The sequence below is a fragment of the Zootoca vivipara genome, chromosome 2, assembly GCF_965207765.1.
Source record: "Zootoca vivipara chromosome 2, rZooViv2.hap1.1, whole genome shotgun sequence".
NCBI classification, from domain to species: Eukaryota; Metazoa; Chordata; class Lepidosauria; order Squamata; family Lacertidae; genus Zootoca; species Zootoca vivipara.
The window spans coordinates 86,919,317-86,942,451 of NC_142584.1; the positions used below are offsets into that span (position 1 = coordinate 86,919,317).

General features: G+C 41.5%; 1 protein-coding gene across 2 annotated transcripts in view; it reads left to right on the forward strand.

Moving 5' to 3' along the window:
- SRGAP3 (SLIT-ROBO Rho GTPase activating protein 3) overlaps positions 1-23,135 on the forward strand; it is a 179,453-nt gene that overhangs the window by 77,287 nt on the left and 79,031 nt on the right. For both annotated transcript variants that reach the window (XM_035106570.3, XM_035106571.3), the window contains exons 2-3: positions 1,349-1,544; positions 12,474-12,636. In XM_035106570.3, coding sequence (XP_034962461.1) covers positions 1,349-1,544; positions 12,474-12,636 — 359 coding nt within the window. The remainder of the gene's footprint in view (positions 1-1,348; positions 1,545-12,473; positions 12,637-23,135) is intronic.

Consider the following 23,135-nt stretch of genomic DNA (forward strand, 5'->3'; position numbering starts at 1 on the left):
GCAGGAGATAAACGTCAAAAGGAAACAATGCTTTTTCTCTTGATGTACAAGGCGATATATATCATGTAAGAGAGCCTGATTTACTAAACAGGGCATATTAATCTGACAGATATTACTGAATACAGCTATAACTTGATAAACATCAGCATGGGAAGCAACCAATTTATCTCGATATATTTCATGTAAAGCTGCTGTTGGGTGCATGTAGTGTATAAACTTATCTCTGAAAGTTGTCGGTTCTAGATGCATCTGAGAGTGTGGCTGGAACAGGCCGAACTACAAATGAAGTGAAAATTGCTTTGCATAATTTCTCTGCTCCTTGCAGCTAAAGTTCCAGGGCAGGGAAGGCAACTTCTTTGGGAAGAGGGCTGCATTTCCTGAGCAATATGGAAGTGGGTGGGGTACCACTAATTGGTGGTGAGGGAGCCCAAAGCCTGAAGGGCCCTATCCCTCTGTAACACATAGGGACAATATCTCCCAAAGTGGCCGGGAAGGCCCGGCCAGAAGGGTGGGGTATAAATCATCACCACCACCACCACCATCATCTCTGTTCAATCATTGTCACACTATTGTATTGCAAAAGCACTTGCTTTAATATATATACAATATATAGTGTGTGTGTGTGTGTGTGTGTTTCAGATTGGTGAATCTAACGTTGCTTAATGTCAGTAATTGTTAGCAGTTACCACACAGTAGTAATTTGTCAAATATTTTAGATATCAGAAATATTGGAGGCCCTGCAAACACAGATGGCATGGCTATATTATATTATATTATATCATTTTATTTTATATATTTAAAGGTATGCTTTCAAATCCTTAAATTCTGAATATCCTGGTTAATTTCAGTCAAATTCCGCTTGATTTCAGTGACATGTAATTTTAGTAAAGATGTTCATTTGCTGGACCCCAAGTTGTGCATGGAAAAAAAGATAGAGTGTAAAAAAATCTTAATAAATGAATATATTACTAGTCTTCTAGTAATGCAACCACCCATGCCCCACACTTTTATTTCACTTCTTTGAGACGCTGGAAATTATTTCTCAACCTAATCTCACCGCTGACACTTCAATTTCAGTCCAGTTGCTTTCCCCCTTACAAGTGTATATAAGAGAGGATTCCCCTTCCCCCAGTGTTTAAAGGTTTAAAGTCAATCTGTTTATGTATTTATGTACTTATGTGAAGTTAATCCGTTTATGTAGCCTGTTAATCTGTACTTATCTGGGCATGCTCAGTATAGTGCTGTCAATGTGAGAGGTCTTTAGTAGGGCAGCAAAATAAATGAGCGCTTACAGGCTCTGTTACCATTTGTTTGTAATGCTGTTTTGCTTTCTGTTTTGTGTGTCCAGAAATTCGTACCCAGTTGGTGGAACAGTTCAAATGCCTAGAACAGCAGTCTGAATCCCGGTTGCAGCTCCTGCAAGACCTCCAGGAGTTCTTCCGCAGAAAGGCTGAGATTGAACTGGAGTATTCTAGGAACTTAGAAAAACTTGCGGAAAGATTTTCTTCCAAGATTCGCAGCTCCAGGGAACACCATCAGTTCAAGTAAGCCTATATGTTTCTATTTCTGAAAGGAGGCACAAGAGACCCAGGCTTGTTGAATAAATGCAGTCTTCAATGTGATCTCAGAGAGATGGGCCTTTTCAGATGACTGATGGGAGCAGAGGTGGTTGAGGAAATGAAAAAAAAATGTTAACAGAGATTCGGTATGCTCCTCAGCTGGTTTCTTGGGGGAGGAGGTTTGCTGAGCTACTTATTTACAAACTTGTGTCTTTCCCTTTCAAAATAGTCTCTTTAAGGGTTGGCTGCTACTGTTGGTCTTTTGACAATGTGTTGGGCATGCCTGACATTCTGGTGGGTAAGGCTTGCATACATTGATATTGCATATTTATTTATAATCACAAAGTAATTCAGTTTGCATATTTAATGTTCCGTATTTCAGTATGGAGTAATGAACATGACTGATCCTTTTTAGTATGTGCCTTTGAGGTTCTGAACTCTAAATGAACTAAGAATGTAGAAGAAAAGGAGGATATTAATACTGTCTAGTTTTGTAGCTCCTCAGTGGATTTTTTTTACCTTCTTCTTGCCCTTGGCCATATTGGTTGTTTTTAGTTGGTTCCTTTTAATCTTTTTGACAATCATAGCTGCAAAGTACTTTCTGTGTTGTCATTGTCATTTGTCTGTTGGACCTAATCCCTTGTGTCATTCATTTCCTGGTGATCTAAATTTTTTGAATGTGCCAGGTGAATGGTGATGGTCTCTCCACTGTACTCCACCTCATTCTGAGCTGCAGCTTGTACTGCTGAATTACTAAAATCCGATATACTTCATATTGCTAAATTCCCTATACAGTGGTACCTTGGTTCTCAAACGCATTGGTACTCAAACAACTTGGAACCCAAACACTGCAAACCCAGAAGTAAGTGTTGCGGTTTGCAAACCTTTTTCAGAAGCCGAACATGCCCCGTTTTGAGTGTTACGCTTTTGATTTGAGTGCCACACTTCCGTTTTGAGTGTTACGCTAAGGTCTGTCTGTTTTTGCTATTTATTTTGCATTTTTGTTTTTGCGGCTGTGTGGAACCCAGTTCAGCTACTGATTGATGGATTGTGTGACTACAGTACATTGTTTATTGCTTTCATTTTATGGGTGAATGGTCTCGTTAGATAGCAAAATTCATGTTAAGTTGCTGTTTTAGGGGTTGTTTTTAAAAGTCTGGAATGGATTAATCCATTTTGCGCCTTTGTTTTGGAACACTTTGATTTTGGAACGGAATTCTGGAACGGATTAAGTTTGAGAACCAAGATACCACTGTAATCTCTTTATTCTGATTCTCCTAGTGAGCACCCAGAAGCAGCTGCTCAGGATATGAACCTGTGTGTTAAGGAGGAGTGTAACCTATCCAGTGCAAACAAAATAAAAAAATTCCTTCCAGTAGCACCTTAGAGACCAACTAAGTTTGTTATTGGTTTGAGCTTTCGTGTGCATGCACACTTCTTCAGATACCTGAAGAATATTTTTTTTATTTTGTTTTGACTACGGCAGACCAACATGGCTACCTACCTGTAACTATCCAGTGCAGGTTGCTCACCTATCTCTGGATTAAATTATTCCCCAACCAGTAACGCTTCCTCCTTTATCCAGCATACACTTCTTTATGTAAACCATCCTTAGCTAGTGGTATAAATAGTGGAGGTGGCAGAGTGAAATGATAAGAGAGACCGAAACCTAATGGGCTAGAAATCCTTACGAGACCCTTTAACTCAGTGGTTGTTGTTGCAGATGAAAAGCAAAGACAGCTCATTGTGGCTCCATTCATTTTGGCAGCCAGATGGAGCTAAGAGTAGCATCTGGCGAATGGATTGAACAGGCCCTGAACATACTGTGAATGTTGAACTAATTATTACTAAGTCCCCAAGCAAAAGCAGCTGGAGGGTGCTGGCTCTTCTATGCTAATGGAAAAATGGGGGCTGCAAGTGAAGGTGTGAAAGCGGGGCAGGGGGAAGACTCAGAACTATTGTTTAGACATTGAACTTTATTTTGCATTAAGAAAAATAATTACATGTTAGAGAGAGATGCCTTTTTATGTTTTATGCATTTTGCTTACAGCTTTTCTCTTTACAAGGTTCTTTATAAGACAGATTTGTTCTGAGTTTCATCTAATGAAAGCGTTGTCTGTTGTTCTGGTCCCTTATCCATTTCACCGATTGCTGATGTAAGGAATGATGATCATTTAGTGTTGGAGAAAATGTTCCAAAAGAACAGCAGCTTGAATACTATGGGACTAGACAAAGCTCAGCTGATTTGCCAAATAAGCCACGAGAGGCCCATTTAATATTTTTAAGTCAATGAAAGAAGATCCTGCTTTCAGTCCTATGAATTTATTTGTAAAGGACCTCCGTGTCTGAAAATGCAAAATATAGTTTGAGTGGTCTGTGAGCTGTATCAAAGTGGTTTTAAGGCTGCTTCAGACAGAAAATCTTAAGTATTGTTGGAGTGAATGAGTAGTATAAGTAGTATAATGGAAGATCAGAACAATTTGTTTTTATACAGTCCTTCATTCCATTTGCCAAACAAAGAAGCCTGGGTTCCATGAATGCTGTGAGAGAATTTGCCTTTGCAAAGCATAGTGGCCTTTGTTAGGAAAATAGTCATCTGTTAATGCTCTGCAGTGTTGCGGTTTAAATTGCAGAAGCTTTGGGGTGGAGTGTGGTGTGTGTGTTTGATTTCTCCTATATGTGATTAAAGCCATGCAGAAGATTAGAACAAGGAAGTGTGGTTGTCATAGCAAACAACCATATTTATTTTATCCTGCCTTTCCATTCCAAAACATTTTCAAGGCAGCTTCTCTTTTTCTTCAAAGAAATTGTTTGTTCATCAGCAACATTATCAGGTACAAAGACCACGGTATGAGTTTCAAATTCAAGATCTGTCCTGGAGAGAAATGTGAAAATACCACTATTATTGTCCTTGTTTTCCAACCTAGTGACTGGGCACATCTGGGTTTGCTTCTTTTAAAGCAGGGGTGGCCAACTCCCAAGAGACTGTGATCTACTCACAGAGCTAAAAACTGGCAGTGATCTACCCCCTTTTGGGAGGTTCAGGTCAAAGTTGTTGTTGAGCTTTTTTTAAGGAGGGAGAGAGCCACATTTTTGGGGTGTGTGGCAGGGTGAAAATGTTGAGCTTTTTTTAGAGGAGCCAAACTTCTTGAGCTTCTTTGGGGGGTGCCAGTGATCTACCAGTAATCTACCGCAGGCATTCAGTGATCTACCGGTAGATCACGATCTACCTGATGGACGTGCCTGTTTTAAAGGAACTTATTTACATAAGTCTAAACCTATTGTGGTGCTTCAATTTCTTACCTTCCTTTAGAGGAAGCTATAGAAGGCTATATTGCCCTGCAAAGGCATTTACAAAGGTGATTTTTATCTCTTTGGATATGAACTTAGTTCATTGTACTTGAGAAAGTGTGCACAGTCAGTGAGTGGGCTAGCAAAGGTGTGCCATTAATAATATGAACCTGTCTTTCTTTGCTACTGAAGAATGGCACTTTTAAAACCTTTGTTTTTGTACCAATCTTTTAGGATTGTAAGAATGTGGGCAAATGCAGCAATATGTGTAACTTAACTATCTGAAGATGACCAGGAAATCTCTTTACTATGCTGTCTCATAAACGAAAGCATTTGGAGCCCCTCTTCTAAGAGTACAGTGGTATACTTCATGTTGCGAACGAGATCTGTTCCGGCGGCCCATTTGTAACATGAAAAGGCCGCAACATGAAGTGCCGCATCTGCACACACGTGTGATGCAATGCAGCGCTTCTGCGCATGCGCAAAGTGCAATTTAGCACTTCTGCACATGCACGCAGGTTACAGATGCACCGAACCTGGAAGTAACCCATTCCAGGACTTCCGGGTTCGGCGCATCCGTAACCTGAAAAGATGCATCCTGAAGCGGACATACATGACGTATGATTGTAATATTATTATTATTAATAATAATAATAATAATAATAATAATAATAATAATAATAATAATAATATACCCCGCCCTCCCCGGCCAAAACCGGGCTCAGAGCGGCTAACATCAAACCGGCTCAGAGCGGCTAACATCAAATGTATAACACATTAACATAAAACCAGGCAACCAATTGAAATACATCCTAAAATCAGATCAGGATCAGAATAAAATCCAATCAGATGGCAACCTGCAGGCCCAACTAGTAGGAGCGCTGCAACCTTTTCTTGCCCTAATGGGAGCATAGGAGCCAACTCCTAGGGATCAAGGAGTTTTTGGTTCCCCAATAAATGATTTGAGGGGACTGTTCCCCCCAAAGTTGATGGGCATTGCCATTCAAATGGTGTACGTGCACCACGTCATGTGCTGGATTATGCGGGGCGGGGCTTACTTGCTTCCCATATTTTATTCAAGTTGACACCCCTGAATAGGAGAGATTTACCCACCTCTGTTTAGTCCTGCAAAAATCCTTCGTGTAGAAGGCCTTGCATGCATTTCCTTTTCTTACTCTTTTGCTTCTGTGAGTTGAGGCATTGTCTGCTTTTGAATGCTTCAGTCTTTTTGGGATGCTGGTGAGGCCACAGGTAGCTCTGTTACACTTTGTATCTGCTGTGATGGCATGGCTTGCTGCTCATTGAGCTGAAAGGTGTTTTCATGTGTATAGGAATAAGGTCATGAGACTCCCCCTCCTCATTTTTTGGAGGCCTCTAAGATAGTAGATTGGAAGTGAAGAAGCTGCTGAGGCTTATAAAGTGGTTCATCAATTTTAAACAGCAGTAATATATTATTGAACATTATGGTTTCAAAGGGAAAATGGAAAATGAGCTTAACAAAACTGAACCATTTATTTGCTTTATACATTAATAATCTTCAGCACCACCCGGCCTACTATTTCCCCCTGCCCTTTTCACTATTGCTGGATTACCTTGCAAAACCTTTGGCGGGCGGCCTTGATCCACCTGTTTCTGTACACAGATAACAGCTGACTCCTCACATTTTGGACCTTCACTCTTGGGTATCTTCTATTGTTACCCAGATTGTTGAGCACACAGAACAGCTGGATTGTCAAATTCTTCTGTTGGCAAATGACCTATGCCAAGTTTAGTAGCGATGCCTTTGAAGGAAGAGGCATTAAACAACTGGTGCACTTCTGGTTCATCGGGGCTCGCTTTGTGTTGTCATTGGCTGTTCTGTTATAGACTGTGAAGAGCTTAAGAAGCAGCATTTCTGTTGGTGTCAGCGTAGCTCAGAACTTCTGTTCAGGCCAAAATGTTTGACAAGCTGGCTAGGAATAGAAGCAACCCTCTGTTCGTGTCTGGAAATGGTGCTTTCTGTAAAAGCTTTTGAGGTGAAATCGCATCACGCTGTACTTCCTTGCTCTTCTTTTCCATGTGGGAGGATTTCCTAAGCTGTGATAGCAGTCTTCAGAGCCATGAAAAGGTTTGCTTCCAGTCCTATGAGGATTCTCCTTCCATGGTCATGTACGCCACTTGATTATTTTTAGTGAGTTTCATTGGTGCCTATTGCCTGGAAAGCACTAGAAGTTAAAGGAACTAATTAAATATCCACATGTGTTGCTGCAGAAAAAAAAAAAGGGGGGGGCTTATGCTGAAGCATAATTACAATCAATAAATTTCCCCTGTTGCTTGTACATATATTTTAGTGACACAGATGTCATAGAAAGATTGGGTCACTGCTTGAATGTTCGTTATCTAAACCAAGCATGGCTATTCTTTTTTTTTTTTTACCTGAGAGCACCATTTAACCTTGGTCCAACTTCCCTCGGCCATCTTCTACTCTTGCATCTCTCTCTCTCTCTCTCTCTCTCTCTCTCTCTCTCTGTGTGTGTGTGTGTGTGTGCATGCGCACACACAATAGCTCTCCTCATCCAATCAGTGGTCATAAATGTGATACATGTGATACAATGTCATTGCAGTCGAGAGAATGTTTTAAAGCTCTCCACCTACTCCAATGTTAGCTCTACTTTACTTTTTCTTTTTTTTTTCTGCCACTGCATGAACTGGTGGGGCCTTGGAGGTCCACAAAAATTTACTTGTAGGTTGCATGAAGCCAGGGATGAACTAACCCGGTCTAAATAAGCGGACTAGAATTTTGTAGTAGTTTGTAGTAAATTTTTCACTTCAAGACCCTTTATTAAAATGTTTTTTCCACGAGCATTTTGAGGTGATTGCACGCCTTGTGAGCTAAGTTTTCAAGTGCTAGCTTTCAAAGAGGATCCAGCAGCATTTAATGATTGTGAAAATGCATGTTTATTGAAAAGTAAAATTAGGATTATGTTGCAACAGGTGTATAAATCAGTAATGCGCCTGTGGTTGCATTCACATGACACTGTAAGCCATAAACCAAGATTGGAAGCAAGTGTTGAAGGTACTTCAGTGTCTGCATTAACCCTTGTGACAAGTGTCTTAACAGCAACAAATAGTTAAAGGGTTAGGTAAAAGTAGATGCTTGCAGCGAAACCCAAAGGATGGCGCAGGTTGCTGAGGTTTGTCAGTTCAGCAGCAGGGGCTTTGGGGGAATGTAGTCCCAAGACTCCACAGCCGACGATTACAGTAAGTCCTGATACTAATAAGACCAGAGCAGCTAAATTTCATGTCTGTTTTAGGTGTATTCTGAATTGGGTATAAAACAAAAAGATAATTATCCCTTCTTCTCTACTGTCCTTCAGTTAAAACAAAATAAAAATAAATTCCTTCCAGTAGCACCTTAGAGACCAACTAAGTTTGTCATTGGTATGAGTCTTCGTGTGTATGCACACTTCTTCAGATACACTGAAACAGAAGTCACCAGACCCTTATATATAGTGATAGGTGTGGTAAACCTGTTGACGACTGTTAATGACTGCAATTGGTCTTACAGGAAAAAGCAAGGGGTGAGATGGCTAAAAATACAGTAGCTTTATCATGTATAATGAGATAAGAATCCAATGTCTCTATTCAGACCAGGTCTCTCCGTGGTTTTAAGTTTGTCTGAATAGAGACATTGGATTCTTATCTCATTATACTGTACATGATAACGCTATTTTTAGCCATCTCACCCCTTGCTTTCTCCTGTAAGACCAATTGCAGTCGTTAACAGGTTTACCGCACCTATCAGCCAATCACCCATTCCCACCACCCTTCTGAGTAATACCCCTCCCCACCCTCTCACTATATATGGTGACTTCTGTTTCAGTGTATCTGAAGAAGTGTGCATGCACACAAAAACTCATACCAATGACAAACTTAGTTGGTCTCTAAGGTGCTACTGGAAGGAATTTTTTAAATTTTGTTTCGACTATGGCAGACCAACACAGCTACCTACCTGTCCTTCAGTTAGTTCTTCTAAATGTCATGAACACTGCTTATTCCATGGTTTTTCATACCACTTTTTCAACTTATGAACATAGGAAAATATAATAAGCTTGGTAGTCGCACATTTAGACTTGTTTTGAGAATGAATAATAAGTGCTTTGAGATCCTCCTATGTATGGGGTTTTGTTAATATTTGCAGTGTTTTGCATTTTGCAAACATTACCAAGAGCAGCCTGTGCATTGGAAAAATGCTCCTGAAAACATGGCAGTTTTCCTTAGAACCATTAAAATTTCATTAATCATTATGGATTCATGGGGCTTTGTTTAAAGCCCCATGAATCCATAAGGTTCAAATATTCAGTTGTGGAAATGGCTTCTTTGAACGGATCTTTTTGCCAAGCTCATGCACAACACTGGGTGTGTATGTGTATCTGTGTGGAAGGAATCCAGATGATTATCAGTGTCTCCTCGTTAGTTAGAAATCCTCTTGAGAAATGGAATGTTTTTCCAGCTAATAAGATGGGGAGAGACAGATCAGAACAGTGTGGCGCTACACATTCCTAGCATTTGTCATCCTCTCGCTGCTTGGTGTTCATTGCATTGATAATGAACATCAGTGAAACGTGTAAAAATGTTTCTGCTACATCAGGGATGCTGAAATGGATTTGCATTTTTTGCTTGTTGAGACGCAAGCAGCTGAGCTGCGTTGCCAAGCTTTAGTTAACACTTTGCAAGACACACAACGTATAGGAATGCAGGGCTGTAACTTCAGCCTCTGCTTCTTGACAGTGATGCTAGGAAAGGAAAAGAAGATACTGCTGGTAGCACAGAATGAACAGTGTGCCCAGTGCTAATCATGCAAACTGCTACAGGGAGAAGAAAGTGGTGTATGTTTACTGCAGCCCAGTATTTTTCTGGCCAGGGGCTACAAGTGAAGTGTGTTGCAACATAAGTATAAACTAAAACAACAACAACTCCATTTCCTCTGTTTTCTTGGCCAATTGTATGTTATAACACCGCAGAATGGAACATGCATATTTCCTGATGTCCTTGGACTTGAGCAGGGCTGTACAATTTGTGGCACATGGTTTGCAATAGTGCCAGTCCTAGTTACAACATTGGTCCAGCCAGGTGTTTGAAAACGTCTCCATTTTTGCTGTCCTGGGTAGGCAGCAAAAACAAGTGGCTTATCGAGCTATTACTGTAGTGGACTTCCATGCATGTCTGGTTAGTTGTATTCGGCTTGTATTCATCTAGAATTTGGACTCACTTTCTTGTATTAATGGATACAATAAAATCTGGCTCATGGCCCAATCGTCCACTGGGTCTCCAATCTCTAATTTGTAGCCCTTGTGCACGATTGCAGTTTAAATGAATGGAAGCAAGCTGCAATATTCTCTGACTCAAAACTATGACTGGCAGTGCAGCCAACAATGTCTATAACAAAAAGGAGGCCTCTAAATGGTTTGTCAGGATAGCTGGCCTGGGAGATGGAAAGACCCTAATAAGTCACCTAGTCCTTCTCCCCACTAATGCAGAATTGTTCCCTACTGCATAGTTTCTAAGCCTTGCTGCATTGCTTTGTCGGCGCATAATATTCTTGACTTGATGAGATGTTCGTTGTGGGTCTTGACTGCTCTCTGGGGACTTGTTGAGATTGCTTAATGGCAAAGAATTGGTCTAATATCGTTCATTGTAATTTTCTTTCCTCAACAAGGCAGTGGTTCAGGGTGATTTGGCATCCAGCCTCTTGTTTGGCTTCTAAAGCTGGGAAGAGGAAGCTGAACCGGGTGGGTATTGGATAGGCATTTGGACCAAGGAGCTCAAATTCCAAGGCTGCCTTTTTTGCAGGGGTGGGGGTGGGGGTGGAGAGGAACATACACAGTAGAGTTAAAATACTTGGCATTAAAAACATTCAATTTTATTTGGGAACTGAAGTTAAATATATACCTGTGTTCATGGAATTTTGTTTTTATTCTGAAAATGTTAATGCTGGAATGAAGTGTATTTTGAAAAATAACATTTTCCAAATTGTTGGGGTATGTTATTAGACTTCATAGTGGAAATGGTTTCCTTTTTACCTTAATAAAGGTTTACCATAATAAAGCAAACACTTTATTATGGTATAAAGGCCTAAAGGTAAAGGGACCACTGACCATTAGGTTCAGTCGTGACTGACGCTGGGGTTGCAGCGCTCATCTCGCATTATTGGCCAAGGGAGCCGGCGTTTGTCCGCAGACAGCTTCCAGGTCATGTGGCCAGCATGACTAAGCTGCTTCTGGTGAACCAGAGCAGCACACGGAAACGGCGTTTACCTTCCCACCAGAGTGGTACCTATTTATCTACTTGCACTTTGACTTGCTTTCGAACTGCTCGGTTGGCAGGAGCAGGGAACGAACAACGGGAGCTCACCCCGTCGCGGGGATTCGAACCGCCGAGCTTCCGATCGGCAAGCCCTAGGCTCTGTGGTTTAACCCACAGCGCCACCAGTATTATGGTATACCATTTGCTAATGCACAGATTTTGAAAGTGAGCTACATTGAATAAACAGGACATAGTTTCAGGGGGATATGATTGAGCTGTTAGTATAAAAAGAGCATAACTATTGCCCATGCCTGATTACCGAATTTGTTCATTTTTATTTACAAAATTTTTAATTAGCTGTGAACTGTATCATCATATCGGCTCTAGATTCTTATAGTGAACTGCTGTAAGCACATAACGTTTTATAGAAAGTTAATTGACCAGGCTTTCTTTGCCTGGTCAACCTTTTTGATAGCAACTTTTAGTCACTGGAACTCATTATTACTCATAGCAAGAAGACTGCCCTCATGTGTGAGCTAACTAACGTTTTTTACTACAACAGCTAAGGCGACATTTTTTCATCTTCACTGCATTAAGCAGTTGGTTCCTTAGCTTTCCTGCCCCGACTTAGCCACAGTGATCCATGTGACAGTCACCTCCAGGCTTGACTACTGTAATTCGCTCTACGCGGGGCTGCCCTTGAAGCTGTCCTAGAAACTCCAGCGGGTGCAGAATGCTGCAACGAGGCTTCTCACGGGGTCCCTGCCATGGGAGCATATTCACCCAGTGCTTTTCCAGCTGCACTGGCTCTCAGTGGAGTACAGGGTCAGATTTAAGGTGCTGGTTTTGACCTTTAAAGCCTTTTACGGCCTAGGACCCTCGTACTTACGGGACCGTTTCTCCCGGTATGCCCCGCGGAGGACCTTAAGGTCCATAAATAATAACACTTTAGAGGTCCTGGGCCCGAAGGAAATCAGATTAGCCTCAACTAGAACCAGGGCCTTCTCAGCACTGGCCCTGACCTGGTGGAACGCTCTGTCTCCTGAGACCAGGGCCCTGCGGGACCTGATTTATTTCCGCTGGGCCTGTAAGACAGAGTTGTTTGGCCTGAAGCCAACCTGATCCCCTCCCCCATTTTCCCTTTCTTTTTCCTTTTTGTATGAGGCTGCATTTTTAATTTTAATTTTAATGTATTTAGTCTTGTTGTTGAGTTGTATTTTAACTAGTTGTTTTATATTTGGTGTTAGCCGCTCTGAGCCTGGCCTTGGCTGGGGAGGGCGGGGGTTAAATAAAATGTATTATTATTATTATTTAAACAATCAATTTGTATGCTTATAGGAAGGATCAGCACCTTCTTTCTCCTGTGAACTGCTGGTATCTGGTACTGACCCAGACTCGGAGAGAAAGCAAAGACCATGCTACCCTGAACGACATCTTCATGAACAATGTCATTGTTAGACTCTCCCAGATCAGTGAGGATGTCATCCGGCTATTTAAAAAGGTAAATGAATATTTATGTCACTTAATTTGGTCTGATTTATTGTATTGTGCATTTAATAGCCTCCTGAGAGAGTAAGCGCCACATAATGAAGCACTGCTGAAAGAACTTTGGGGGCAAAATGCCAGAGCAAATGAATCTGAACAGGTTCTCTTACATAAAGACTTGTGGGCCTTTTCAGAAAACTGTATTCTGGGTTTCCCTTGTCATTAACTGTGGAGAAACTGACACTGTACAGTAAAAGTTACATAAGGGCTCGTCCACACCGCCATCTGTCCCACTGCCTTCTCCTGGGGAAACCTACGGTTAACTGCTGAATCGGATCAAATGGTGGCAGTTGGGTTCCATGTGGATTGTCATTTGTTCTGATTCAGCAATAGAGAGCATGTATTCCAGGGGAAAGCTGTGGGGGAAACGTGAAACCACTTGGATCTGTGCCTAGAAAGCATAGGACAAATGGAAAACCGCTCAGACTCATGCATTATAAAAAAAGGTAAAGGTAAAGGACCCCTGGATGGTTAAGTCCAGTCAAAGGCGACTCTGGGGTTGGGATGCTCATCTCGCTTTCAGGCCAAAGGAGCCGGTGTTTGTCCATAGACAGCTTTCTGGGTCATGTGGCCAGCATGACTAAACCGCTTGTGGCTCAACAGAACACCGTGACAGAAACTAGAGCGCACGGAAATGCTGTTTACCTTCCCGCCACAGCGCTACCTATTTATCTGCTTGCACTGGTGTGCTTTCAAACTGCTAGGTTGGCAGGAGCTGAGACAGAGCAAAGAGAGCTCACTCCGTTGTGGGGATTCGAACCACTGACCTTCTGATTGGCAAGCCCAAGAGGCTCTGTGGTTTAGACCACAGTGCCACCCATGTCGTGCTTTATAAGCATGGGACAAGTGTGGACAAACCCTAAATGTTCTGTTATAAAACCATTTGGTTTGTCAGTATGAGGAGACTATTTACAGTACTTCTAATTGAGGCCTGGCAGATACAATGTATAGAGGTTCTTCGGGTGGCCTTCTGCCAAGCAACTACTGTACTAGACTTAACATGCGTTGTTACTAAAGAGGTGACTACGCACCCTGTGAGGTTTCCCATTATGTCAGTTGGCATTAAAGGCCACTTTTTATGTGGGTCATAATGTTGGATTGTCAGACCCTTTTGACTGAGTCAGGGGTTCTGACTGGAGTGTAGGCTCAGCCACAGTTCAGCTTGTCCTGTACCTACAAAGCACAAATCCAAGATGTTTTGCAATTTTCCTGGGAAAACAGGCTCTTTGCCACTGAACTGGAACAAACAGCAATCTGTGGAAAAATCTAATTGCCGTTGGCTCCGATTCAGCAGCACACCATGGCTTTCCCTGCGGGAAGCAGCAGGATAAATGGAAGTGTGGACATCTCCTGAGAAGGAGCTGGAGTCTGTGCTCATTCAGCTCGTTAAAGCCCTGGTAGCTTTAACAGTTTATTTTTTCGGGCAGTGGCTCTTAGGCAATTCCTTTAGAACGGTAGCTTTCCCCGGCATAACCAATGGGATCTGTGTTTCCATTGTATGCTCAACTAAGTACCCCTCTGCCATCACCCCAAGCTGATATGTTCCTGGCATGAACCAGAGGTAGCATTAGCTTGATGCCATCCACAGCTTTCCACACGCAGCACCTGCTTTTAATCGGAGCAAAGCAGAGTTATTGTGTTGAGTGTGCATCTGAGATTCTATTCACAACATGTCACTTAAGGCTGAAGTCTCAGTACAGCTCACAAGTCTCTGGGAAACGATGACCTAAAACCATTTTTAAACAGCGTATTTCACGCTGTAATTTTGTCACTGTTGTGTGTGCGCCATACATTCTGGAGCTAGTCTTTTCCTAAGCTTTAACCCATTGTGTATCATTATTAGCCTTTCCTTTCTTATTTGCATGCTTATTTGTTTGTTATTGTAATATTTGGGAAAGCCAAGGCACGTGTGAAGCCATAATATTATTGACCAGAATAAAGAACACCATCTGGGCCAGGCTTTCATAATCAGGCATGATTTGCATAATTTTTATAGTGATCAGCTCATAAATCAGATTAATAACATGTGTGACAATGTGACTTAAAAAAAAATTGAGTCCTTTTCACATGTTAATTTGTCCTGGAAATAGCTAGTCTTTTAATATTGTTCAAGACATTTCCTTGCAATGTTGTCACATGAGTATTTCCCACTCCACTTTTTAAAAAAACCTACAGGACATACCCACTGTATCCAGTCATGCTAGCTCACATCAGCAAACAAAAGAAAACACAAATGCAAAATGGTTTTATCATGCAGATGTTGAGGAGGTAGATAATCTGGCAACTCTGCCTTAAATGGCTAAGTGAATGAGACCCATCTGCTGCGTCAATGCAAGATTGTTTCCTGGAACTTATTTTTCAGTATCTGAAAAGTGTGCATGCACACAAAAGCTTATACCAATGACAAACTTAGTTGGTCTCTTAAGGTGCTACTGGAAGGAATTCCCCCCTCCCCCAGGTTTTTTTGCAGTTCTTCCAACTTTCATACTGTACTGTGGAGGCCATGCTCAAGCTCGTTTTAAAAATAATTGTGCAGGCTAGATAGCACTAAAAGGGTTAAGAACATCCCTAATTGTTCTACAGCTGTTGTAGATAGCTCTGATGGTAAATTGGAGCAACATTTTGTTTCAGAGATGTCACTTTTAATTTCCCCCTTTGAGCCATTATTAATTGGTTTTGACATCTTGTGGGGACATACATACAGGAATGATAATGTGTGGTGAATTTTTCCATTGCAAATGGGTATTTTCATGATGCAAATATGAGGGATATATAAAAACACCCATAATTTATCCTTGCTTTATTAGCCTTCAGCAATCTACTAGTAGTGTTTATCCTTGGAATTTTTTCCCCTTTAGTTCCCTTAAGACCACCCATTACCTGTTTTTGTCTCTGGAATTGTAAACTCCATTAAGTTCTATATGAGATTTTTGAAGTGGCAGAATTATTCAGAAATAAGTAGACAAAATGACTATCATTAACTACCCCACCCCCCATTTTAAAGTGCTTCAGTGAACTAACTTGTTTGCATGGAACTAGAGATTATCAATAAAAGCATGTTACTACAGAGCCTAAGGCTTGCTGATCAGAAGGTCGGCAGTTCAAATCCCCGCGACGGGGTGAGCTCCCATTGTTCGGTCCCAGCTCCTGCCCACCTAGCAGTTCGAAAGCACGTCAAGTGCACGTAGATAAATAGGAACCGCTACAGTTATTGCTGTCTGTACCGCTATAGGTACAGTACCGCTATAGGTACTGCTCTGGAGGGAAGGTAAACGGCGTTTCCGTGCACTGCTCTGGTTCATCAGAAGCGGCTTAGTCATGCTGGCCACATGACCCGGAAGCTGTATGCTGGCTCCCTCGGCCAATAAAGTGAGATGAGTGCCGCAACCCCAGAGTCATCCGCAACTGGACCTAACGGCCAGGGGTGCCTTTACCTTTACCTTTACTCGTCTTTCAAAGTTATTCTTAACACTCTTCATCCTTGCCACATTTTATTTATTGGTATAACATATTGATGAGCTAAGGCAAACCATGTTCAGCTGTGTTGTGCTCCCTTCAGTGATTTCAAGAAAAAAGTCCTCACCCATTCATTTTCCTATGCCCGGGTGCTTCTGGAGTCCCCTTGGTAGCTGTGGAACATTGGGTTGCCAACTAACCACACAAAACAGCCCAGCCTTCCCTTGTTCCTGTAACTGCAGCTTGATTTGCAGAAATCAGCAGGTAAATATTTTTAGGGCCTAGAGCCATTCTCACCTTCTGATATAAAGACATCAAGCTGCCTTACAGGAGCATGGAATTGTAAATACATTTTTTTAACCCTAGAAGCAGAGGATCCTGTTATGTTCTTATTCCTTTAAGGTTACATTTCCAAAACTCCCAACTAAAATGTTCAGAGTTCTCCGCTCCCCTTTTAGAAGTTTGCTATAAATGCACTAACTTTTTGTAAATTTCATACGAAATCAGACCTACATGATTAGACTCTGTTGTATGTTTGTTCTTTTTAAAACCATGCATAATCATGTAATAAGATGATTGTGCACAGTTATTTTGCTATATGTAGCTATGGTGCATGTACCGTATGCTTGTCACAGCTTCCAAGAGCATGTACACAGAGCACAGTAAATATTTATGCAACTCTAATAAGGTATATTATTATTAACCCAGGTGGCGCTGTGGTTAAACCACTGAGCCTAGGGATTGCTGATCAGAAGGTCGGCGGTTCGAATCCCTGTGACGGGGTGAGCTCCCGTTGCTCGGTCCCAGCTCCTGCCAACCTAGCAGTTCGAAAGCACGTCAAAATGCAAGTAGATAAATAGGAACCGCTACAGCGGGAAGGTAAACAGCGTTTCCATGTGCTGCTCTGGTTTGCCAGAAGCGGCTTTGTCATGCTGGCCACATGACCTGGAAGCTATACACCGGCTCCCTTGGCCAATAATGCGAGATGAGCGCGCAACCCCAGAGTCGGTCACGACTGGACCTAATGGTCAGGGGTCCCTTTACCTTTACCTAATAAGGTATATACCCAAGTTTTTTCCCTCCCCACCACCTTAAATAGGAAGTGCTTTTTGTAGGAAATCCTGTAATGTTTGAAGTAGCCCAGTGGTTTGTAACCTTCGTTGAGTCATGGATCCATTTCAGAATCTGATGAAAGCTATGGATGTCCTCCCCAGAAAATTGCACATTAACACATTCAAACAAACTTTTTGCATACAGTTTATTTTATTTCATTAGAAATTGGTTTCCTTTTTGAGCTCAGTTCACAGAACCCCCCCCCCTGAAGCCCACCTGTGGACCCCATAGGGGTCTATGGACCACAAGTTAAGAACCGTTGAAGTAACCCTTGGAAATATCCTCACCAAGTATTGATTCTATGCCAATTGATGATATCACTTAGAGAGAACTATATGAAAGAAGGGGCAGCTGATCCAAGGTCTCTTCCTTGAGTTTAAGCCTTTTCTTCATCAGCATTTCATGCCACAGTGTTTTCTACTGTTAAGCTGAAGAAATGCACACCACCACCATAAACTGGCAGGTAGTCATTGACTCACTCAGAGATACACAGCTGTTAAAGGATCCTGTTTACTGTAGGTACTATTGTTGCACAACTGCCCTTCCATTTGGTATTCTGTGGGTGTGGTTTTGGCAAAGGGAGTTGCAAGGAATAGAAATTGCTGGTGCACCTTTACGCCAATTGTAGACGTAGATCCCAATGATTGATTAAGCAAATAGTCTGCTACTTCCAAATATCCATGCCTAGGGGTGAGGGCAAGTGGATTTATTGGGCATGCTTGAGGTGAAGGTGTAAGGAACATGGTGCTGCTGGTAAGTGTCTCTAACTACCAAGGTATATGGGGGTATTTTGCTCTGAAATTTGGTTAGTTTTAAATGCACTGTTATTGTAATGATAAGATGTGGTGAGAACAGGTAGGTGGGGGAGACGAAATCAGTGTAAAAGAAGGAAACAGGCAAAGAAAATGTTATCCTTTGTTTAGTACTGAAGGCCACCATCCAACCAAAGCACAAAGGAAAGTTGATGGAGTTTTATAGAGGAGCCAAGGATAAAATTAGGGACAAAAAACTACTAAACAAATAAGGAGTGAAGAGCAACCAGCACCTTCAGATACCTAGGAGCTGCCCTGCCTAATCACTATTGGAGATTTTATGATTCATAATGTTGGTACATTTACTGCTTGCCGGTGATTAGATGGAGTCTGAAGACTAAATGACTAAAATGACCCCGAGGCTTTTTTTTTAATCAGTAATCTTAGATCTCCACTGTCTGATCATTATTTTGTCCTCCGTCTGTTACATTGATGCATTACAAAATTGGGCCCATGGTTGTACAGTGGAACCTCGGTTTATGAACACCTCGGTTTATGAATTTTCGGTTTACGAACGCTGCAGACCCATCTGGAACGGATTAATTCATTTTCCATTACTTTCAATGGGAAAGTTCGCTTCAGTTTATGAATGCTTCAGTTTATGAACAGACTTCCGGAACCAATTACACCCATGCTTCAGTTTATGAACGCTTCAGTTTAAGTACTCCGTGGACTGTCTGGAACGGATTAATCCACTTTCCATTACTTTCAATGGGAAAGTTCGCTTCAGTTTATGAACGCTTCAGTTTAAGTACTCCGCGGACCCGTCTGGAACGGATTAATCCACTTTCCATTACTTTCAATGGGAAAGTTCGCTTCAGTTTATGAACGCTTCAGTTTAAGTACTCAGTGGACTGTCTGGAACGGATTAATCCACTTTCCATTACTTTCAATGGGAAAGTTCGCTTCAGTTTATGAACGCTTCAGTTTAAGTACTCCGTGGACTGTCTGGAACAGATTAATCCACTTTCCATTACTTTCAATGGGAAAGTTCGCTTCAGTTTATGAACGCTTCAGTTTATGAACAGACTTCCGGAACCAATTGTGTTCATAAACCGAGGTACCACTGTAATGGGAGTGTTGGAGACAGATTCCACAAAACACTTTTCTTTGCCAGTTTTCTGGTTCTTCAACAGATAATATAAATATATATATATATTTTACCATCACTGTGTTTCACAAAATAAGGGTGTTCTCTATTAGTACTATGGTGAAATTATATTGCAAAAGCAATGCTTAAAACCCCCCAGCTCTACTTCAGCTTCTTTTCAGACTAGTGGGGAAAATGTTGTTTATTTCATGGTAACCTCCTTACAACTCGTGGTAGTGCAGTTACTACCAGAAATTAAGTAATTTCTAAACAGACAGGGTTTTTTTGTAAATCATTTTATTTGTGCTTATTGCTGACCTCTAAAGGGAGATAATGCACATATATAGGTACTACAATGACTTGGCTGGTTGTGTGTGGTTATACATCCATCCCATGTACAATGGATTTTTGAAATGGTTTTATTTCCCATTGTATCCATTCCTTGCTAGAAAGATCTTTCCTTCCAGGGATGCCTTCATTGCTGTAATCATAGCCATTCTGAGATGTACTGTGGTTTGGAGTAAGGCCATCATTACATTGCTGCCTCTCTGGGTTTTATGGTGTCAGAAGGCATTGCATCACCGTGTTGTGACATTTGCATAAATAATTAATCGTCCACAATCATAGGAGATAGATTTCACTTTGCAAGGGTAAAGGGCTAAAATCTCAAGACGGTGGATTATGTGAGAGTGTCTAATTGTCCAGACAGGTCTCTGTGGTAGGCTGGATAGAAATATCCTGTGGTGACATGATCTTAACGAGAAATCACTTTGATTGTTGGAAACTCATGTCCCCCAATATTAACGCAAGTGCTTTGGATTCTGTAAAATAAAACGGTGCAAATGATTTCTGCTGAGCAAATGAAAGGGAATCCCTGGGTATCTGTTTAGCATCTTACCTTCTTCTTCTTTGACGATCACTCTTAGCCGAGTAAGATTGTCTTCCACGAACACAATCTTATCATCTTGATTACTGCTAACAGTCATAGTTGGCTCATGCAAAATCAGCTTTAAAAAAACCCATTTGAGTTTCTGTTCTTATTGCTGGGCTTTAGATGGCATGCTATGGTGGTAATGAGGTTCCATTTCCATTGCTTTTAAAGCCAATGTAACAACCATAGCTGTCAAGTTTTCCCTTTTCTTGTGAGGAAGCCTATTCAGCATAAGGGAATTTCCCTTAAAAAAGGGAGAACTTGACAGCTATGGTAACAACTCTGCCTCCCCCCTGCTCTCTGGGGAGCGGGGTTTTTTGGTTTGTTTTTATTCTTGTTTTTATTATGTAATTTGTGTTTTTTTAAAAATCTTGTATTATGTGGTAAACTGCTCTGAGATCTATGGGTGAAGGGTGGAAAACAAATTTAATAAGTAATAACAACATATTCTCCAAAAAGAATGAAAGTTTGTAATCTGTCTGTCTATTGATGTGGCATATAGTTCTGATAGTAGTGGTTTAAAATTACAGCTGATGGTAATGTTTCAAGCTCACTCCAATGTTTTTACACTAGTGTTTCTTCTAGCTAAGTGCAATATTATAATTCTGCCTATGATACACATTTTCTTCAAGTATATAATGTGATAGGATCTTGCCTTGCTTTAACATAACATTGAAAGAAGAAAAAGGGATGGGCAGAACAAAAAAATATTGATCCCCTCTCCCGCAAAAGGAAACAAAGCATCAAAATGATGCTCAACATAGAAAGTTTTATTAGAAGATGTCAACATGTTCTGCCACCTTCAGGAGTTCTATTGATAACAAGGAGTATATTAAATATTTACAAATGTTATCCAGTATATTTTGTAGACATTATACATAATTTGAGGCCATTAGTATTTTTTAAAATTCACAAATATTTTCCAAATGCCCCTGACAAGAGGGTGATATGCCACAACACAATGAGCATTGTAATAATAATTTAATAATGTTGTTGTTGTTTGTTTGTTGTTGTTGTTTGTTGTTGTTGTTTGTTGTTGTTGTTGTTGTTGTTATGGGTTTCCTCAGCCACTCTGGGTGGCTTCCAGCAGAATATGTCAAACATTAAAAACATCGTGATACAGGGCTGCCTTCAGATGTCTTCTAAAAATTGTGTAGTTCTTTATCTCCTTGACATCTGATAGAAGGGTGTTCCACAGGGAGGCCACTACCACCGAGAAGGCCCTCTGCCTGGTTCCCTGTAACTTCACTTCTTGCAGTGAGGAAGCTGCCAGAAGACCCTCGGAGGTGGCCCTCAGTGTCTGGGCTAAGTGATGGGGGTGGAGACGCTCCTTCAGGTATACTGGGCCGAGGCTGTTTAGGGCAGGGGTCGGCAAGGTTTACCTCGCCTGGGTCAGTTCACTCCAGCAGAGATCCCTCCATGGGCCGGATCGCGTGCATGATTTGTGAGTCCCCGTGTCGCGCTGCACCGGTTTAGCGCAGCACACGGGGACTCTCCAAGCGGGCGGCTTGGTTGGGGGGGGGGTCATGGGCCAGTTAAACGACCCCCCCCCACCCCTTAGGTTGCCTACCCCTGGTTTGGGCTTTAAATGTCAGCACCAACACTTTGAATTGTGCTCAGAAACGTACTGGGAGGCAGTACATGTGGTTTAGTCGTTTAGACGTGTCCGACTCGTCCAACAGAGGTGCATCTGGCCCCTTCATTATACAGTTTCTGACATATGCTGAAGATGGGCCTCTTTACCCTGGCCTTTGACACCTGAGCTGTGTGTTCTCAGGACCCACCCTATTCCCGTGACTAGCATTTGTTTTACCTGATTCTAATATTGAATTTTAAATGGTTGTAACTCCCGCTGGGACCTGCTGGTTCAGGGCGGATGGTGATGATAATGATAGTCAGTAGAACTTGAGACTTTTAACCTCAAGGCTGTGAGTTCAAGCCCCACACTGGGCAAAAGATTCCTGAATTGCAGGGGGTTGGATTAGATGACTCCCGTGGTCTCTTCCAACATTATGATTCTTTAACAATGATAATAATTTATAATGGCTCAGACTAGAGTTGCATAGTGGAACATAGAAGAACATTCTGCTGCCTGAGCTTAGATTTATGATTTAACTTTGGAATCCGCCCCCACCCCGAGGATTGTGTTGCTGATGTTGGCCAAACTGTCACATCTGTCTCAGGCTAGGCCACTTGTTATAACAACCTTTGCTTGAGAGACATGATCCATTCTCAAGATCCAAGCCCCAAGGCCTCTCATTAGTTACACCAAGCTTTTATAATCTCATACCAGTGACTTTTCCATTGATGGGGTGGCTTAGGTTATTATTAAACTTGTCTTTCAAGACCTTTATAATACTTAGTAGTAATACTGCTTTGCTTGTTCCAGTGGCTGTTCAAAGTTATAATGACAAAGAGCACTTGTCCTCTAGTGGCTGTGGTTTCTTGCTGTAAGTCCTCTGTAACAAAGTAGTAAATTTTCCTTGGAAAGGTTTATAGCTGAGTGCATTGAAAGCTAAACACTGAGGCTGTGGACCAGCAAAAACCACAAATCCCTGCAATGAAAACATTCCAGGCATATTGCTAGAACTGTCACCTTTCCTGCTAAACATTTGTTTTAAAAACAAAATATCACTCAGAGGTAATGTGTGATTTAAGGCAGTTGGGACATAAAAGCTGAAATAAAAAAATCCTTTCTACTACGGTATTTCCGCCCCTGTTTGCATCCAGTTGTTTTTACCTGATACCCATTTTTGCATATCAACAGACCAAAAGAAATAATGCTGTTGCTATTTTCAGGGGCTGAAAGAAAATTGCTTGTATGGGGAAATTCTTGAAGGGTGGTATATAAATCATTTTAATAAACAAAAATAAATAAGACACCCCTATGCAAAAGTATTAGCAAATAGTGGATGCGAGCTAACAAGGGTTAAGGCTAATAGGGTCTCTGAAGAATCTTGGACGAATGATGCTTCAATGAGGCCAGGCAAAATGGAGAGATTTTGAGCCAGGGTTCTGGGGAAATATTCAAGTTGGCAGAGGAATATGCTACT